The sequence below is a fragment of the Dreissena polymorpha genome, chromosome 8 (assembly GCF_020536995.1).
Source record: "Dreissena polymorpha isolate Duluth1 chromosome 8, UMN_Dpol_1.0, whole genome shotgun sequence".
Classification (NCBI taxonomy): Eukaryota; Metazoa; Mollusca; class Bivalvia; order Myida; family Dreissenidae; genus Dreissena; species Dreissena polymorpha.
Window position 1 is genome coordinate 18,244,129 of NC_068362.1, and position 18,572 is coordinate 18,262,700.

The 18,572-nt window shown below is 35.3% G+C and overlaps 1 protein-coding gene across 3 annotated transcripts in view; it reads right to left on the bottom strand.

The window, feature by feature from the left end:
• The window catches only part of LOC127841633 (serine/threonine-protein kinase Nek1-like), a 60,872-nt gene that overhangs the window by 31,084 nt on the left and 11,216 nt on the right, over window positions 1–18,572 (bottom strand). For 2 of the 3 annotated variants that reach the window (XM_052370619.1, XM_052370617.1), the window contains exons 3-16: window positions 18,267–18,327; window positions 17,862–17,903; window positions 17,163–17,218; window positions 16,760–16,843; window positions 16,321–16,475; window positions 14,711–14,765; window positions 14,120–14,163; window positions 10,666–10,746; window positions 10,059–10,134; window positions 8,225–8,321; window positions 7,522–7,633; window positions 5,825–5,936; window positions 1,153–1,263; window positions 127–198 (exon numbers count right to left, since the gene is read on the bottom strand). In XM_052370619.1, the coding sequence (XP_052226579.1) occupies window positions 127–198; window positions 1,153–1,263; window positions 5,825–5,936; window positions 7,522–7,633; window positions 8,225–8,321; window positions 10,059–10,134; window positions 10,666–10,746; window positions 14,120–14,163; window positions 14,711–14,765; window positions 16,321–16,475; window positions 16,760–16,843; window positions 17,163–17,218; window positions 17,862–17,903; window positions 18,267–18,327 (1,158 nt within the window). The remainder of the gene's footprint in view (window positions 1–126; window positions 199–1,152; window positions 1,264–5,824; window positions 5,937–7,521; window positions 7,634–8,224; window positions 8,322–10,058; window positions 10,135–10,665; window positions 10,747–14,119; window positions 14,164–14,710; window positions 14,766–16,320; window positions 16,476–16,759; window positions 16,844–17,162; window positions 17,219–17,861; window positions 17,904–18,266; window positions 18,328–18,572) is intronic. The other variant, XM_052370618.1, reaches the window with a different exon arrangement.

The following is an 18,572-nucleotide window of genomic DNA, read 5'->3' on the forward strand; positions in this document are numbered from 1 at the left end:
TAAAGACAAGAGCTTCATCAAAAATTATAGTAAATACCAAACATATGAGTTTGTAAATTACTTATTTATCTATAAACAAAACACAAAGAAGTTAACTGAAAGCCCATGTCTGCAAGCCAGACCTACCCCGCTGTCAGACTCTAGAGATCCAATGAGGCTATTCCAACCCGCCTCCCGTGCCTTGTTTATACGGTTTACCTGTGCGTTGATAATAAGAAAGTGGGAAAACGCTGAAATTGTCTACTATAACTTGCACAAATTGACCAAGCTATTGCGTATCATTTCAATTAAAAGATCTGTGATTTAATAGTTTCTCATTGCATAAAATTAATATAACTTTGAAATACTAGGATCAAGCTCTGATCTATATAATTAAAAATTATTTTATATAATTAGCACAGGTAATGTCTATTTAAATTTGAATAATCGTGTTGGTATGATAACAAATGAATTTTCAGTGAGATATCCTAAATTACAGGATACATATTCACCATAAATATTTGAGTTGCGCTCTGTGAAAAGGGCGTTTAATACATGTGTGAAAAGTTTCGTCCCAGATAAGCCTGTGCATTTCACACAGGCTAATCAGGAACAACACTTTCCACTTTAAGGATGTTTTTTGCTTCAAGAAAGTCTCTTCTTAGCAATAATCAAGTTTAGGCGGAAAAAGTTATCCCTGATTAGCTTGTGCAGACTGTCCAGGCTAATCTGGGACGACACTTTACACACATGCATTAAACCCCCTTTTTACAGAGTGTGGCTCAAATTTGAAATATATTTGCTTGAATATCACGATAAGAACAAGGTCAATTCGTTAAAGCGCTACATAGCACATCACAAATTAGAATAGGTATGAAGAAATCCAGTGAGTAGATGAGGTTAATAATGGAGCTGAAAAATATTATTAACTGAACTCAATGTGCACCACACACTTCTAATAAACAAAACAATATTTGAGTCTCGAATTTGGAACACCAAATATAGAACTTTCACACAGAGAATCTTTACTTTAATTTAGGAGAAAATATTTATTTAAAAATTACCACAAAACCTCATTCAATACCTTAATGTGGTTGATGCATTTTAAAGATAACCCGGGTGTATTCAGTTCTAAGTTTAGTGAAACACCTTTAGTTTTTAGTCTCCTCATACCTTTTGTTTTTCTTGCAGCTCTTGGCGTCTCCTCTCAAACTCTCGTTTCTTCTCCTCCTCCCGCCTGACCTTCTCTTTCTCCAACAACTCCATCTTTTTCTTCTGTATCTCCTGCAGAGAATTTAGTCCTGCTCTATGAAAACGGGGCTTAATGCATGTGTGTAAAGTGTCATTCGATATTAGCCTGTTCAGTCTGCACAGGCTTATCAGGGACGACAATTTCCACTTTTATGGTATTTTTTCGTTTAAGGAAAGTATCTTTTAAACAAAAATCCAATTAAGGCGGTACATTATGTCACAAATTAGTCTAATCAAGGCTAATCTAGGACAACATTTTACTCACATGCATTAATCCCCATTCTTTCAGAGCATAGCTCAATTATAACAGTACTGAAGTAGCTCTTATGCTTATGGGCTGCATTCACAAAGCACTGTTAGTTAAATTTTTATCATAACCTAAAATCACCTTAACTGTACCAATCTATACATACAAAGTTAAGCACTAGGTCACACAAAATATGAAATATAAGACAAAAACAAATGGTACTGGAGTACCAATACGCCATGGTATGCATTCTTCACACTGATGGTAAATGCATGATAGAAATATAAATGCATGGACAAATTTCATCTTAATTGTGCAAAGGCATGAGAAAGAATATTACACACAACAACATTTCTTATTGGTATTATTTGATTTTATTTTTTTTTAAACCGGACCAACATAAGTACATATGATAATTTTGTCAGATAAATTTGTTGTATTTTTCTATTGCTGTATATCACTGATGTGTGCACACTTCAAACAAATCAATGTTGGCAAAGATATAATCAAGATAAACACAATTAAAATGTTTCATTGAGACTGAATCATGAATGTGGATTCAAGAGTGGTAACTATGTATTTTTTAGATTTAACCTGGTGACCTAGTTTTTGATCTCACTTAAACAAAATTCGATTTTGCCAATATATTTTTTCTGATAAATTTTAAAGAAAGTTTCAGAATGTTTGTCTTCAAGGGTTGTCTCTATTCACCAATGTTCTAAGAGTTGATCTTATTACTTAATTTTTGACCCACTGGACACATATTTGAACGTGGTCTTATCATAGTCAAGATAAACATTCTCACCAAGTTTCATCAAAATGTTGCAAAAATGTGTCCTCTAGAATGAAAACGAGGAAACAAATGATCATATGTTGGTATTTATGGTATTTAGACGGGATAACATAGTTTTTGACCCCACTTGACCCAAATGCAAACTAGGATATACTTGAAACCAGTCCAATGTCTGTGCTGATTGTTGTAGAATAGTATATATGAGTCATGTTGTATTAGCTATAAATTCCAGACTGCATGAGAAGCTCATGCTTTAACAAGGGCTGTTTGTAAAACATGCATGCCCCCCATATGGGCTCTCCGTTGAAGTGACAGCCATTGTGTGAATATGTTTTTTGTCACTGTGACCTTGACCTTTGACCTAGTGACCTGAAAATCAATAGGGGTCATCTGCAAGTCATGATCAATGTACTTATGAAGTTTTATGATCCTAGCCATAAGCGTTCTTGAGTTATCATCCGGACACCATTTTACTATTTCGGGTCACCGTGACCTTGACCTTTGACCTAGTGACCTGAAAATCAATAGGGGTCATCTGCGAGTCATGATCAATCTACCTATCAAGTTTCATGATTCTAGGAATAAGTGTTCTTCAGTTATCATCCGGAAACCATTTTACTATTTCTGGTCATCGATACCTTGACCTTTGACATTGTGACCTGAAAATACATAGGGGTCATCTGCGAGTCATGATCAATCTACCTATCAAGTTTCATGATCCTAGGCCTAAGCGTTCTTGAGTTATCATCCGGAAACCATTTTACTATTTCGGGTCACTGTGACCTTGACCTTTGACCTAGTGACCTGAAAATCAATAGGGGTCATCTGCGAGGTATGATCAATCTACCTATCAAGTTTCATGATCCTAGGCCTAAGCGTTCTTGAGTTATCATCCGGAAACCATTTTACAATTTTGGGTCACTGTGACCTTGACCTTTAACCTAGTGACCTGAAAATCAATAGGGGTCATCTGCGAGTCATGATCAATCTACCTATCAAGTTTCATGATCCTAGGCCTAAGCGTTCTTGAGTTATCATCCGGAAACCATTTTACTATTTCGGGTCACCGTGACCTTGACCTTTGACCTAGTGACCTCAAAATCAATAGAGGTCATCTGCGAGTCATGATCAATGTACCTATGAAGTTTCATGATCCTAGGCCCAAGCGTTCTTGAGTTATCGTCTGACAACCACCTTGTGGACGGACCGACAGACCGACAGACCGACATGAGCAAAGCAATATACCCCCTCTTCTTCAAAAGGGGGCATAATAATTGAACTACCTAAGTATTGATTATTTGTATTCTGTGACACTCCAATTGAATGTTAAGTCTACGCACAGCAATAGAAATCGTGTAACATACAAAAAATTTATATCAAAATTACCTTAAAAAAATGTATAATAATGGTAACAAATTTTGCTTCGAAAAATACATATTTTTAGCTTCTTTTATACATTATATTTTTCACTTTATCTTGTGACCAGTTAGAAAAAAGTTGCTCAGGGTATATGTATATAATATGAAAAAACTATGCACCGCTTCTCTCAATTGTTCTCTTGAGAATCTGAATCAAAATAACACACGCCACAGAAAACCCATGGTTCCTTTAGAAGAAGCACCAAAAACTTACACTAGCATAATTCAATAAAGTGAGATGTGCCAACACACTAACCAGCAAACAAGAACTTGCAAAGAAAAAGAATAGCCTATTAAAATGATTACAGAGATAAAGATATGAGCACATTTTCATATGTAGCTCTCAAAATTTAACTGAGTTTGGCTTCTGCAAATGCTTAACTTGCAAGTTTTGGAGCAACAATAAACAAAAAAAGAGTGGAATAAATGCAAAAAAATGTAAGAGGAGAGAATAGAGTTCAACTCAAACGTTTCTGTCACCATATACCTTGTATGAAGGGGAAATTGGGGGTCTTTCCTTAGCCTTAGGCCCGTTTGCAGCTTGTTTTGCCTTATGAAAATTTAACATAAAGAACTTACTTATTTTCAACTAGAGCTTAGACACAAGCATGGCTTATACCGCACCATTGATTTGTCAGCCATGTCCAAGTGCAAATCATGCAGGAATGTGAAAATCATGGGGCAAGGCAAAAATGTCTTGTCCATGTTCATTTCATGACGGTCACACGAATTATGTTTTAATGTGATCGCTTCAGAAATGTGGAAGTAGTTAATTTCACATAATTAAAACATTACCAACTGCTGCAATTCCGATGGCTTATAGCAAGCGCTTATAACTAAAGAATGTTGGGCATGACAAAAAATGTCTTCCACACCTGCATTTCATAGTGAAGACATATTTGAAGTTTAAATGTAATCAAGTGAACAATCTGGCTGCAGTTTGATCCATTAAATTGCAACATTTACATTGGTCAATGAGGTATGTCATATAACTTACAATCAGATATAAAGTCTACATATACAGGGTTCTCTGGAAGCACAGGCAGCCGTCGATTTCCTTGGTTACATGCAATCTAGATGCCGGCTACTTTCCCAAAAATATCAATTGAAATGTTGCAAATACACCCGTTTTATTGCTTAGTCGCTGGCTACTTTGAACATATAACTGTCTTCTAAATTTTTTTTGGAGAACACTGCATATATCATTTAAATTAACTAATTTAAACAAAACCAATACAGCTTTGTCACAAACATGACTAATACCCCTAATATAACAACACCCTTAATATGCTTTGATGTGGGTTTTTCAGCCATGTCCATGGCTTTATTTAAGGGCAGATAACTCAGGAGTTAGTTAATCACTGCAAATGGAAATTAAGTCTTGCAAATTTGAACTTAAAAATGATGACTTATTCGAGTTTCATTTTAATGGCTAGAGAAATGTAGAAGTAGTTCACTTCACAAACTGTAAACATTTAATGCAGGCAAATTGAAAAACCAAATGATAGACAGAATGAGTCATCTTGCAACTTTGTTTTCAGGTGTGGAACAAAGTGATACCGGTCATGATGCATTTTATCATGAATAGTGGTCAGATGTTGTAGTACTAACAAATTTTCATCTTTATTTGAAGAAGGATTGAGAAATATGCAAGTAAAGAGTTATTTTTATATTGTCAAACATTTTCGCAACCATACAAAGCATTAATTAATTAATTAATGCACAAAGTTGACAACAATTTAGTTTATTTAACATGTTGAAATTTATGTGCTATAAATAGAATAGTTAGTACAAATTAGACCAGTTGTGCTAAGTTTAAACCACTTGCATGCAATTTATGATATTTTATGGCTAAATTGTGGTCAATATCATTGACAGGATAATTGCGTTAATTTTTTTAAACTGGCGAAATAAAGTGACAACAACTTTATTTTAGCAAGCCTAAAACCTGCAGACAATACCTTACCATTACCTTTGGGTAGTGTCCACCTAGAGGCTAAGAGGTCACATGTTTGATCCCCACTGTGGAACTGTTGTTTAGATCTAAGACACCAAGTACTGACTCTACCAAGGAAACAGACTGAGAGCGCTAAGGCTTTTGATGCAACTGAGCTTCAATAAAAAGGTTTTAACTACCTGACTACTAGCCGGCCGGTTCCCAGCGCTACCTGGTCTGGACCCTGCTGCACTGCCAGGCCTGGAACCAGAACCAGCACTTCCGGGACGCTTCCTCACATCACCAGGAGCTCTAGAAAAATCAAAAAGTGAGTTAAAACATGTTTATTATCATTTGATGCATTTATTATTATTATGGGATGTTATCTGCATCAAGAGAGTAATAATTACCATTACCTGCAGCACAGAACCAGTACTTGGGATGTCTTGAAGGGAGATTGTAAGAATGCTCCTTAAGTGGGCATCAAACCATGGACCTTTCAATTGCTTAGAAACTATACATTCTTGACTAAAAAGCTATCATTTTAAAGGCTCTATAAAGGTGACAAATCCAATTATTATGCATATCAACTGGTCAAATTTTTACCGGATTTCAGTTACTCTTGCATAAAAACTGCTAATAACACAGCTTAGGTACAACGTTGCCAAGAATTATGGAAGATATACCCGTTTCATAATTGGAAGAAATGTTTACATTTTTGCAACTAACGTGATGTGTAGCCTCAGAGCGGTGACATATGCTAAAAATAGCCGAAAGAAAATTCAATTTTAATTCTATTTAAACAACTTTTTACCAGCAGAAAGTAACTTATTAGATCACTACAAACGTTTTAACCATTTAGAAGAGACTTTCTTTGTGAGTGATACCGGAAAACGTTGAAAATCAACGATATATTTTGGTGACCTGAGTTTCTTTCACTTTCTCTTTCCCGAGTAAACAGCGATGTAAATAAACGGATTGTTTGTAAACACAATTGACTTGGAGGACACTTTATTTTGTACTCAAAACAAGTTGTATTGCTCATATTTTATTGTAATGTCCAATAGCATATATATATTGTTTTTTGATAACCTTTATAAATAAAATATGAAAATAATATTTAAAAATCGGTAAATAATTACGGATCTTCACCTTTATAGAGCCTTTAAAAGCAGAAAGTTTTAATCACATGTGAGATCATAACACAACACCCGGATATGTCAAGATGATATTGTATGATGACTGTTATAAACTAGTATACTTTCATTTTTTATACACTTGACTGATATAAACAAGAAAACTTTTTTACACACTTTACTGTTATAAACAATGATATTTTCATTTTAATACACTTCAGCATTGTATCAAGGTTATCTTCACTTACAACATTAATGGAATCTTTTCAAGCAGCAATGCTATTCTGAACACTCATCTAACCTGCTGTGTTTTTGTGAGTTTCATAAAGACCTTGGAAGGGGCTTAATCACCCCAATATTTCCCCCAAATCATTTAACAATGTCTGGATACTTTTTAGTAAAAAATAAATTAACATCCATCTCTGTCTTTCGAAATCAGCTGCCTTCTATAAACTTTAATGAAACCCCTGGACAAAGAAAACTATTTCAATATCCATGCTTTACACATGCATTTGAGATAAAGTGACCTTGTTTTGGGAAAACTGGGCTTAATTCATGTGCGTTAAGTGTCATCCCAGTGTCAGCCAGTGCATAGGGACAACCACTTTTATGATTCTTTTTGTTAAAAGAAAGTTTCTTAAACAAAAATCAAGTTAAGGGGGAGAGCTGACAGTACAGGCTAATTGGAACAATACTTGACACAAATGTATTAAGCCCATTCTTCCCAGAACGAGGTTCAAGTAAACCTTCAGTAGACACACCTGTTTTCCTTTGACTTTCTGACAACAGGCTGACCATATATCTTGGAAGGGTCGTACTTCTTAGCGGCCGATGCAGCGGCTGGTCCTGCGCTATCCGGTCTACTGCGAGAGGCTGCATAGGACACAAACCATTCAGAAGAAAAAACATCTGATGGGGGATGAATTTATCCAGATGTTTGCTTGATATTATTTAACAAAAATATTGTAACAGAATAACCCACTTTTATAACACATGACTAAATTAAACCTTTTCCCATCAGAAGCAAAGTGAAAATGGCTTTTGCAACCAGTATAAAACCAGAACAGCCTGCGATGCGAGTAACTCGCAGTCTGTTCAGGTTTAATGCTGCTTGCTGCTCATCAGTATCTTAAGGTTGGAAATGAAGCCTTTAAGACTTGAATTTAATAAGACAGTTTTTAATTAAATGTAACTTTCTAAAGGACTAAAAATGCATAAAAATACGTATCAAAGTGGTAAAGGGTTAAACCCATGTTTAGAATAAGGTTAAATTTTACCGAGGCTTTGAACAACCAAGGATTAATATTCTGATATCAAATATCACAATGATGATCCATGTCTTCTTTTGTACAATTGGACTCCATTTTGGATTCTGGATACTATTTTACATTTTTAAAAGTGTCAATCACAAACAAAATTAATATCAAAGCATTATTATTATCAACATTTCCAAGAAGCTCTAACCAGAAGGGGGTCTTGCGGCTGGATTTGGGGGTGGCGGAAGGGCACGCCCTAACTTGTGGCCATGCATCACTGTGTGGCTGAACTCTGACTCCAACTCCTGCAAGTTACATGCATGATGTAATTTTTCATAAGGTTCAGCCTACGGTATCTTCATTTGGTGAAATGGATTGGGCTTACAATTTATTAAATTTTAACTTTGCGTAAAAAATTACTTTAACCCACTTATTAGATTAAACATGAGAGCCAAGATGAGCCTAGAGTGCTTTCCTGGGGCCAGGATAGTTGTTACTCCATGGGCATGACCTGAACAGACTTAGTAGAGAACCACTGCCACTTTCGGCTGCAGCACTATACTCGTTTGTGATTTATAAACAAAGAAAACCTTTTGAGCATGTTTATGAACACTTTCACCTAGTGGTGAGGTAAATCTAAAGATGTTCATAGAGTGCCTCTCTGCTGGGCTCTACATGTAATTTTAAATCCTCTTGTCTAGTCAGACTAGTGGTGAAAAATTTCATTTGCCCTGTTCAAAAGTTATTTGTCCTAACCTGAAACGTTATTCTACATGCATGTGTATTCAGTAATCTTACAACATATGTAAGGTTATATTTTCTGTTAAATATGCAGCTTCATGAGAACGCCCCTTTGATTTTTATTTTTTTTAATTTACCTTTGACCTTGAAGGATGACCTTGACCTTGAACTTCCACCACTCAAAATGTGCAGCTTCATGAGAATGCCGCTTTGAATTTTTATTTTTTTTTTTGACCTTTTACCTTGAAGGATGACCTTGAACTTCCACCACTCAAAATGTGCAGCTTCATGAGATACACATGCATGCCAAATATCAAGCTGCTATCTTCAATATTGAAAAAGTTATGGCCAATGTTAGTTTTCAGACGGACATACGCCATATATATTTGACATTTGACCTTGAAGGATGACCTTGACCTTCACCTTTTACCACTCGAAATGTTCAGCTCCATGAGATACACATGCATGCCAAATATCAAGTTGCTATCTTCAATAGTGAAAAAGTTATGGCCAATGTTAAAGTTTTTGGACGGACGGACAGATGCCACATATTAGCATTTGACCTTGAAGGATGACCTTCACCTTTCACCACTCAAAATGTGCAGCTCTGTGAGATGCACATGCATGCCAAATATTAAGTTGCTATCTTCAATATTCAAAAAGTTATGGCCAATGTTAAAGTTTTCGGAAGGACAGACGCCATATATTTGACATTTGACCTTGAAGGATGACCTTGACCTTTCACCACTCAAAATGTTCAGCTCCATGAGATACACATGCATTCCAAATATCAAGTTACTATCTTCAATAGTGAAAAAATTATGGCCAATGTTAAAGTTTTTTTCGGACGGACGGACAGACTGACTGACATACTGACTGACGGACAGTTCAACTGCTATATGCCACTCTACCGGGGGCATAAGAATTTAATATAAACATAAACAAAGAAAACTGACAAGAATTTCAGAACACTGTCTTAGTAGGTTCCCTAAATATTGTATTTAAAGACATGATTCTCAATCACAGATCATTTAGATATATATCCGTTTTTTATACCTGTCAATTATGACACTCCACACTCTTTCTGAAATTCTTGTCAGTTTTCTTTGTTTATGTTTATATTAAATTACATGTTGAGCCCAGCTAAACAGGAGAGTATAAGTTGCAAATTCTGTCATGTTTAAAAATATACAACCTACAAATAATTATTTCATGTTTTTTTAAACTTTATCAAAAAGTTTTTAAAATATGAAATTATCCATTGCTACTCGTTCATATCATAGCCCACAACAACAACATACCTCCGAGCTCAGGAACTTTGGCACTCTCTGAGATATGAAGGACTTCTTCAGTATGGAGTTAATGGAAGGCCGATCTCTGAAAACAGTGTATATGATATAGATATAATCCTGTTTATTCAGACAATAAAAAGAAAAACTTAGTACATAAAACATGCAAGAAGACATACTTTGACTCTTGCATATCTATTTAAATGCTATTAAATTTTGTTGATGAATATTACCATGTTGATCCCTTTACCTAACCCAAATCTTGAAGACACAATTGGTCGATGATGCAAATAAGTTGGTTGCATGCTGTTTGAAGCTATTTCAATAAAATTGTTTATGATTTTGAAAGATACCAACAGAAAATATATTTTCTGAAATCCTGAGTTAAAGTTTAGGTCAGAAAAGTTTGGTTATCTTGATTATAAATGTAAAATATAAGACAGTTCAGTAACTCCCAGGCTGCTCAGGTTATATACTTCGCTGCTCAAAAGTATCTTAGGTTGGAAATTGAGCCTTTACAATATTAAGAAAGGTCTTTAATCTTATAAGATTTTCTAAGGGACTACAAACGGGCAAAAATGAGTTTCTGAGAAGAAAGTATGAAGTGCTGAATACATACCTTGGTGCTCGTTTAAACAGCTGCGCGACAAGGTTCCTGAGTTCATAGCTGTACTTGGGTGATAAAGGCGGGTACGAGCCTCTGAAACCAGCAAATGTCTTTGTACAGCTGTATGCCTTACTTTTTTACATATCGCTAGAAAGATTTCCGCTTTAAAACTTGCAATACACATTCAGAGTTAAATAAATCTGATTAAAAAAATCCACCAGTATTGCAAATATTATGCAGGTTACATCAATATCTATATATTTTGATGAGATACCTCAGCAGGCACAAGATTATAGATAGTTCATTTAAACTATTTTTACTTGAATACATCTTTACAGTGGTATTATTATTAGTATGAATGTTTGTTTTAAGCAATTACATACAGCACAAGTGTTATATGATGCTATTGTAAATGCATAGCTGTTAACATATTACTAACGCAAAATGAAAACAACAAGAGATGTGTTCGTCAGAAACACAATGCCCGTCAGAAACACAATGCTTACTATTGCACCGCTTTGAATTAAAAAAAAAATATTGACCTTTGACCTTGAAGGATGCCCTTGACCATGAACTTCCACGACTCAAAATATGCAGCTTCATGAGAACGCCGCTTTGATTTTTTAATATATTTTTCTTAAACTTTGACCTTGAAGGCTGACCTTGATCTTGAAGGATGACCTTGACCTTGAACTTCCACCACGTAAAATGTGCAGCTTCATGATAACACTGCTTTTATTTTTTATTTTTTTGACCTTTGACCTTTGACCTTGAAGGATGACCTTGACCTTGAAGGATGACCTTGACCTTTACCTTCCACTACTCAATATGTGCAGCTTAATGAGAACGCCGCTTTGATTATTTTTTTTACCTTTGACCTTGAAAGATGACCCTGACCTTGAACTTCCACCACTCAAAATGTGCAGCTTCATGAGATACACATGCATGCCAAATATAAAGTTGCTATCTTCAATATTGAAAAAGTTATGGCCAATGTTAAAGTTTTCGGATGGACAGACGCCATATTTTGACATTTGACCTTGAAGAATGACCTTGACCTTCACCTTTCACCACTCAAAATGTTCAGCTCTATGAGATACACATGCATGCCAAATATCAAGTTGCTATCTTCAATAGTGAAAAAGTTATGGCATATGTTAAAGTTTTTTTTGGATGGACAGACTGACTGATATACTGACATACTGACTGACAGACAGTTCAACTGCTATATGCCACCCTACTGGGGGCATAAAAACAAGTTTCCTAAACAAGAGGGCCTGAAAGGCCAACAGTCCCTCACCTGAGATAACAAGATATTATTGGGACAAATCTTCTGACCAAGTTTCAGGAAGATCAGAAAATAAATGTGGCCTCTAGAGTGTTAACAAGGTTTTACTATAGCCATATATGGAAAAATGCCCCGTCCTCTGGCAGCCATGTTTTTCAACCAACCGGCATCACTTTTGAACTCGTCCAAGATATTATCGGGATTAATCTTCTGACCAAGTTTCATGACAATCGGACAGTAAATGTGGCCTCTAGAGTGTTAACAAGATTTTACTATAGCCATATAAAGAAAAATGCTCCGCCCCTTGGAAGCACTGTTTTTCAAGCAAACATAATTATTTTCACACTCATCCAAATTTCATGAAGATTGGACAATAAATGAGGCCTCTAGAGTGTTAACAAGGTTTTACTATAGCCTTATATAGCCATGGGCATTTTTTCCTTATATGGCTATATAAGGCTATAGTAAAACCTTGTTAACATGTTTTTAAAGCAACTAATACCATTTTCGAACTCATCCAAGATATCATTAGGACAAATCTTCTGACCAAGTTTCATGACGATCGGAAAATAAACGTGACCTCTAGAGTGTTAACAAGGTTTTACTATAGCCATATAAGGAAAAATGCCCCGCCCCCGTGGTGGCCATGTTTTTCAACCAACCGGCATCATTTCTGAACTCGTCCAAGATATTATTGGGATGAATCTTCTTACCGAGTTTCATGAAGATCAGACAGTAAATGTGGCCTCCAGAGTGTTAACAAGATTTTACTATAGCCATATATAGCCATATAAGGAAAAATGCCCCGTCCCTTGGCAGCCATGTTTTTCAAGCAAAGGTTACCATTTTCAAACTCATCCAAGATATTATTGGAACAAATCTTCTGACCAAGTTTCATGAAGATCGCAAAATAAATGTGGCCTCTAGAGTGTTAACAAGATTTTACTATAGCCATATAAGGAAAAATGCCACGCCCCTTGGCAGCCATGTTTTTCAAGCAAAGGTTACAATATTTTTTTTCCTTCCAAGATATCATTGGGACAAATCTTCTGACCAAGTTTCATGACGATCGGAAAATAAATGTGGCCTCTAGAGTGTTAACAAGGTTTTACTATAGCCATATAAGGAAAAATGCCCCGCCCCTGTGGTGGCCATGTTTTTCAAACAACCGGCATCATTTTCGAACTCGTCCAAGATATTATTGGGATGAATCTTTTGACCAAGTTTCATGAAGATCAGACAATAAATGTGGCCTCTAGAGTGTTAACAAGATTTTACTATAGCAATATATAGCCATATAAGGAAAAATGCCCCACCCCTTGGCAGCCATGTTTTTCAAGCAAACGTAACCATTTTCTAACTCATCCAAGATATCATTGAGACCAATCTTCTGACCAAATTTAATGAAGATTGAACTATAAATGTGGCCTCTAGAGAGTTAACAAGGCAAATGTTGACGCTGCACAACGGACAATGGACGACGCACGACGGACAAAAGGCGATCACAAAAGCTCACCATGAGCACGTTGTGCTCAGGTGAGCTAAATAAGAGCTGTCACAGGACAGCGCGCTCGACTTTTTGAGTGCTTGACAGTATAACGTAAGCCATCATGGAAAGGGGGGGGGGGTATAATGTCGGTGTGTGATCATTTAATAGATGATCTTTCAAAAATAAAAAAACAAAAAAAATTATTTATTTTTTTGGGGGGGGGGGGGGAGGAGAGGGGGTATAATGTGGGTGTGTGATCATTTAATAGATGATCTTTAAAAAAAAAAAATTGGGGGGGGGGGTTGGGGGGGTTCTGGGGGGCGTGGGGGATGGTTTGGGTGGAGTGCATTGTGGTATGTAATGTAAGTGTTGTTTTGTCAAGCTTTAACATAGATTTATCAATAATATGCATATTCTAAGTATAAAAGGGGCCATAATTCTGTCAAAATGCTTGATACAGTTGTCTACTCTTGTTTATAGGTTGGGGTTATGTTGGTAAACAAGTATGCAAAATATGAAAGCAATATGTCAAAGGACATTGAAAATATCTGGGGTAGTACGCAAACTCTAACATTTGCACACAAACGGACACGGGAACGGCAATGCCGACGCCGGGGTGAGTAGGATAGCTCCACTATATATATTTCATATATATTAGTTGAGCTAAAAACAGTAAACACCTAACCTACCTTATAATCTTTAAAACAAGATTTTTCATGTTACCAGCCTCAAACTGAAAAATAAAACCAATTACACAAGTCAACTACTATTTCAATCCTTAATAATAGAACTTCAACCCATGGAAATAAAACTGACCTACATGTTCAATAACACATACAATATATAAAGTATTCATTTAGGCAACCAGGTAATATGAGCTACCCTGTCAGCAAGGATGTCAAAGTTCCGTGGTCTCTTTAGCAGACAGGGTAGCTCCTGACCAGACTAAGCCAAGGCTGGAGCAGGCAATCAACAGGCTACGCTGTGTATACCATGTTTTTTTGTAAGGCAATAAAGATGTTATGTTATTGTATGAATAAATATGCGATCAGAACATTGAAGTATTTATGAACATAATAATCAACTGTTACAATCCAGATATCAGTTTATGTAATGTACTTACGTTAAATTGACAAAATAAAGGTATGGAATAATTAAAATTGAAAAGAATGTGCACATACTTAATTGAGTGTAAATATAGGAAACTGTAACATAATTTATGCTTGAGACCACAAGTATTTAGTAACTGTCAGCTACACAAAACACTGACTTCAACTCACAGCATGTTTCAATGATGCCAGCTCATATAACACACATCCTAGAGACCATACATCACTGAAATAAAGCAAACATACAGTGTTAAAATCAAATTAACCACTTATATCATACAACCAATAACTGTTTTTTTTCGAAATGCAACAAGAGCTGTCACTATAGGATGACTTATGCCCCCTATAAACGCTTGATAGAAGTTATGAGCTTTTTTTCGAAACCTAAACGCAGATTTCGAAACCTAAACGCAGACCCTAAGTTCAAGATCAAGGTCACAGGGGTCAAAATGTGTGTGCCTATGGAAAGGCCTTGTCCATATACACATGCATACCAAATATGAAGGTTACATCTGAAGGGACATAGAAGTAATGAGCATTTTTCAAAACCTAAACGCAGATTTTGAAACCTAAACGCGGACCCTATCTTCAAGGTCAAGGTCACAGGGGTCAAAATTTTTGTGCGTATGGAAAGGCCTTGTCCATATACACATGCATACCAAATATGAAGGTTATATCTCAAGGGACATAGAAGTTATATGGGCATTTTTCAAAACCTAAACGCAGATTTCGAAACCTAAACACGGACCCTAAGTTCAAGGTCAAGGTCACAGGGGTCAAAATTTGTGTGCGTATGGAAAGTCCTTGTCCATATACACATGAATACCAAATATGAAGGTTATATCTCAAGGGACATAGAAGTTATGAGCATTTTTTGAAACCTAAACGCAGATGTCAAAACTTAAACGCGGACCCTAAGTTCAAGGTCAAGGTCACAGGGGTAAAAATGTGTGTGCGTATGGAAAGGCCTTGTCCATATACACATGCATACCAAATATGAAGGTTATACCTCAAGGGACATAGAAGTTATGAGAACTTTTTGAAACCTAAATGCAGATTTCGAAACCTAAACGCGGACCCCAAGTTCAAGGTCAAGGTCACAGGGGTAAAAATTTGTGTGCGTATGGAAAGGCCTTGTCCATATAGACATGCATACCAAATATGAAGGTTATATCTCAAGGGACATAGAAGTTATAAGCATTTTTCGGACAGTCCGATCACTATATGCCCCCTTTTCTTCGAAAGGGGGCATAAAAAGACTTTTAAGATTAAATTATAAAATAATTCTCATTTTTGATAAATACATTAAAGAAATAACATATTTATTCATAATTTTTAGTCTGTTACATGAACTGCAAATAGCAGTTATCAACTATTGAATCATTCACGCTATGTCAATTTAATATACATTCAGCAAATTAAGTCAATCTTTTTATCATGTATTGCATATGAAACATTTTTATTTATTCTTATTTCTTTCTTTCAATGCACCCTGACAGGCCTTTTACAAGCTTTAAAAGATTTTTTCGATAAACATTTAATCAATTATTGCAGCTACTGCTATCATAGAAAACTCATTAAATATTAAATTAGCAGCGCTCTTGAAAAATTAGGACTTTATATATGTGCGTAGTGTCATCCCAGAACCAGTCGGCACAGGCAGAAATAGTTGTCCCTGCGAAGCCACTGAGGACTGCACAGGCTTATCTGGGACGACACTTTATACACATGCATTAAATACTGTTTTCACAGACCAAGGCTCAATCATTCACTGTGTATACCTCTTGTTGTTGTAAGGCAGGTTTTCACATATCTCTGGACTAAGATAGTATGGTGTCCCTATACAGGTCCTAGCCAGCTCTACAGTACTGTTCAGCACTTTGGCTATTCCAAAATCTCCTAGCTGAACTTGCCCTCGACTAGTCAAGAAAATATTCTGCAAATACAATTAGGTATAAGATTCAATTGCAATGTATTAGTGTGTTTGTAAATTTTCAAATCTTTAAAGCATTAGCCTACACACTTCAAAACGTTATTGCCATTACAAATGTATCTGTTAATTTTGTTTAACTAAACATCTAAATTGCTTTGTTTAACAAATATATTCTATTCTGCATAACAAGCATATTTTTGATAGTTTTCAGAACAAGATTTGTAGTAAAGGTAGTGCATGGACTTTATGAGGAACCTTAGACAAACAAAACTAAGGATGAGGTTTACCTGCGATTTGATGTCTCGGTGAAGGATTTTTCTGTCATGAATGTGTTTTATTGCAAGGCACATTTGTACAAACCAGTCTAAAATCTAAAAGACAGATGAACAGTCAAGTTGATAACAATATTAAATTCAAGTTAATAATTATTTAACATACAAGTAAATAAATATTTAACATTCAAGTAAATTACTATTAAACATTAAGTTAGTTATTATTTAACATTAAAGTTAAATCATATTTAACATTTAAGTAATAAATATTTAACATTCAAGATCAAAACTTTTGAAATTCCTTTATAAATATTCAACATTCAAGCTGTACATGTAAATACTTAACATTTAAATCAATAAATATTTAACATTCAAGTTATTAATATTAAATGTTCAAGTTAATAAATATGAAAATAACCTGGTCCTCGCCAAAAAGGACTCCTCGTTGATTGTTGATCTTGGCATACAAATCTCCTAAAACAATCAGTTTAAGATTTGAAATCAAACAATTTTCGGAATATATTTTCTACATTGGAACATCAGAAAAAATGACATAATTATGGCAAAACTTGTTTCAACAAAAATAAATTTCTTCCAGAACATCTAAACATAAGGGTAACAATTTGATTTAGATCCATGTAGTAATGAATGAGGAGTTGAAAACACAAGTGTCATAGGACTACAGACATGTATTCTATAGTGGACAAACAGGCAAAGGGACACAATTGTGTCAAAGTTTGTGTCAGATAAAATTAATTACTTAAGGATCATCTACACAATAAGGTCATACAACGCGGAAAGTTTTAGCTGTGCATCTATGCATTCAGGTTGTTAAACTGTGAAAGTTTAAGCAAGATCCAGTCGGTAGTAAAATAGGAGTTAATAACACAAGCTTCAGGGGACTAAATTTTCTATAGTGGAAACACAGACAAAGGGCAATAATTCTTCCAAAACTCGTGGCAGCCAAAATTCATTAATAAAAGATCATAAAAAAGTTCATTTTACTGAGAAAATGAGTTCAAAACACTAGCTTTTTGAAATACATAAGTAAGACAAGAAGGACCATGGCATTTTTTAATTCTTCCTACCCGATACAGGCATAAAATATGTTACTCACCACCAGAACAATAGTCCATCACAATAAATAAGCATCCACGTTCTGAAAATATGCATGGAAACAAGATATAAGATGTACATAAGATGTGAATATTTTATTTTTAAATATAAATAATTCATACCCACAGAGGGCAGACCTCCAGTAAGATAGGTAACCCAACTCAACATTAGATATTTACAGCAAAAGATAACGACCATTACCCTATCTTGCAATAATAAAGAATTTTTCTTTTAATTTTGGAATCCTTTTGGCTATCAACATCAACACCTAAACATCTATGTAAGTCTAGGAAAAATATTGTGTATGTTTACTCCTAAATGCCAAAAGTGAGGTAAAAAAACAACACAAAACCACAAAAAAATTAATGATACTACATTGAGAAATATAAAAGCAACTATTACATACCTTCAAATGATTCCCTGTATGCCACTATATTAGGATGCTTCAATTGTGCTAAAACTGCTACCTGTAATGGAGAAACTAGTCAGTCAAAGAGTGACAATTAACAATAATTACGTACATGTAGCACATTTTTTCAGTGTCTAAAAGAAACTGACATCTGAAACTGACTTTTTGAATTGAAGACTGGAGTCATTTAGAGTGATTTTAAAAATATGCACTTATTTCTTTGAATGAATTAGGGAAGAGGTTAAGACATCCATATTACAAAAGTATATAATATCCCTGGTTTCACAACCAAAGCTGTATAAT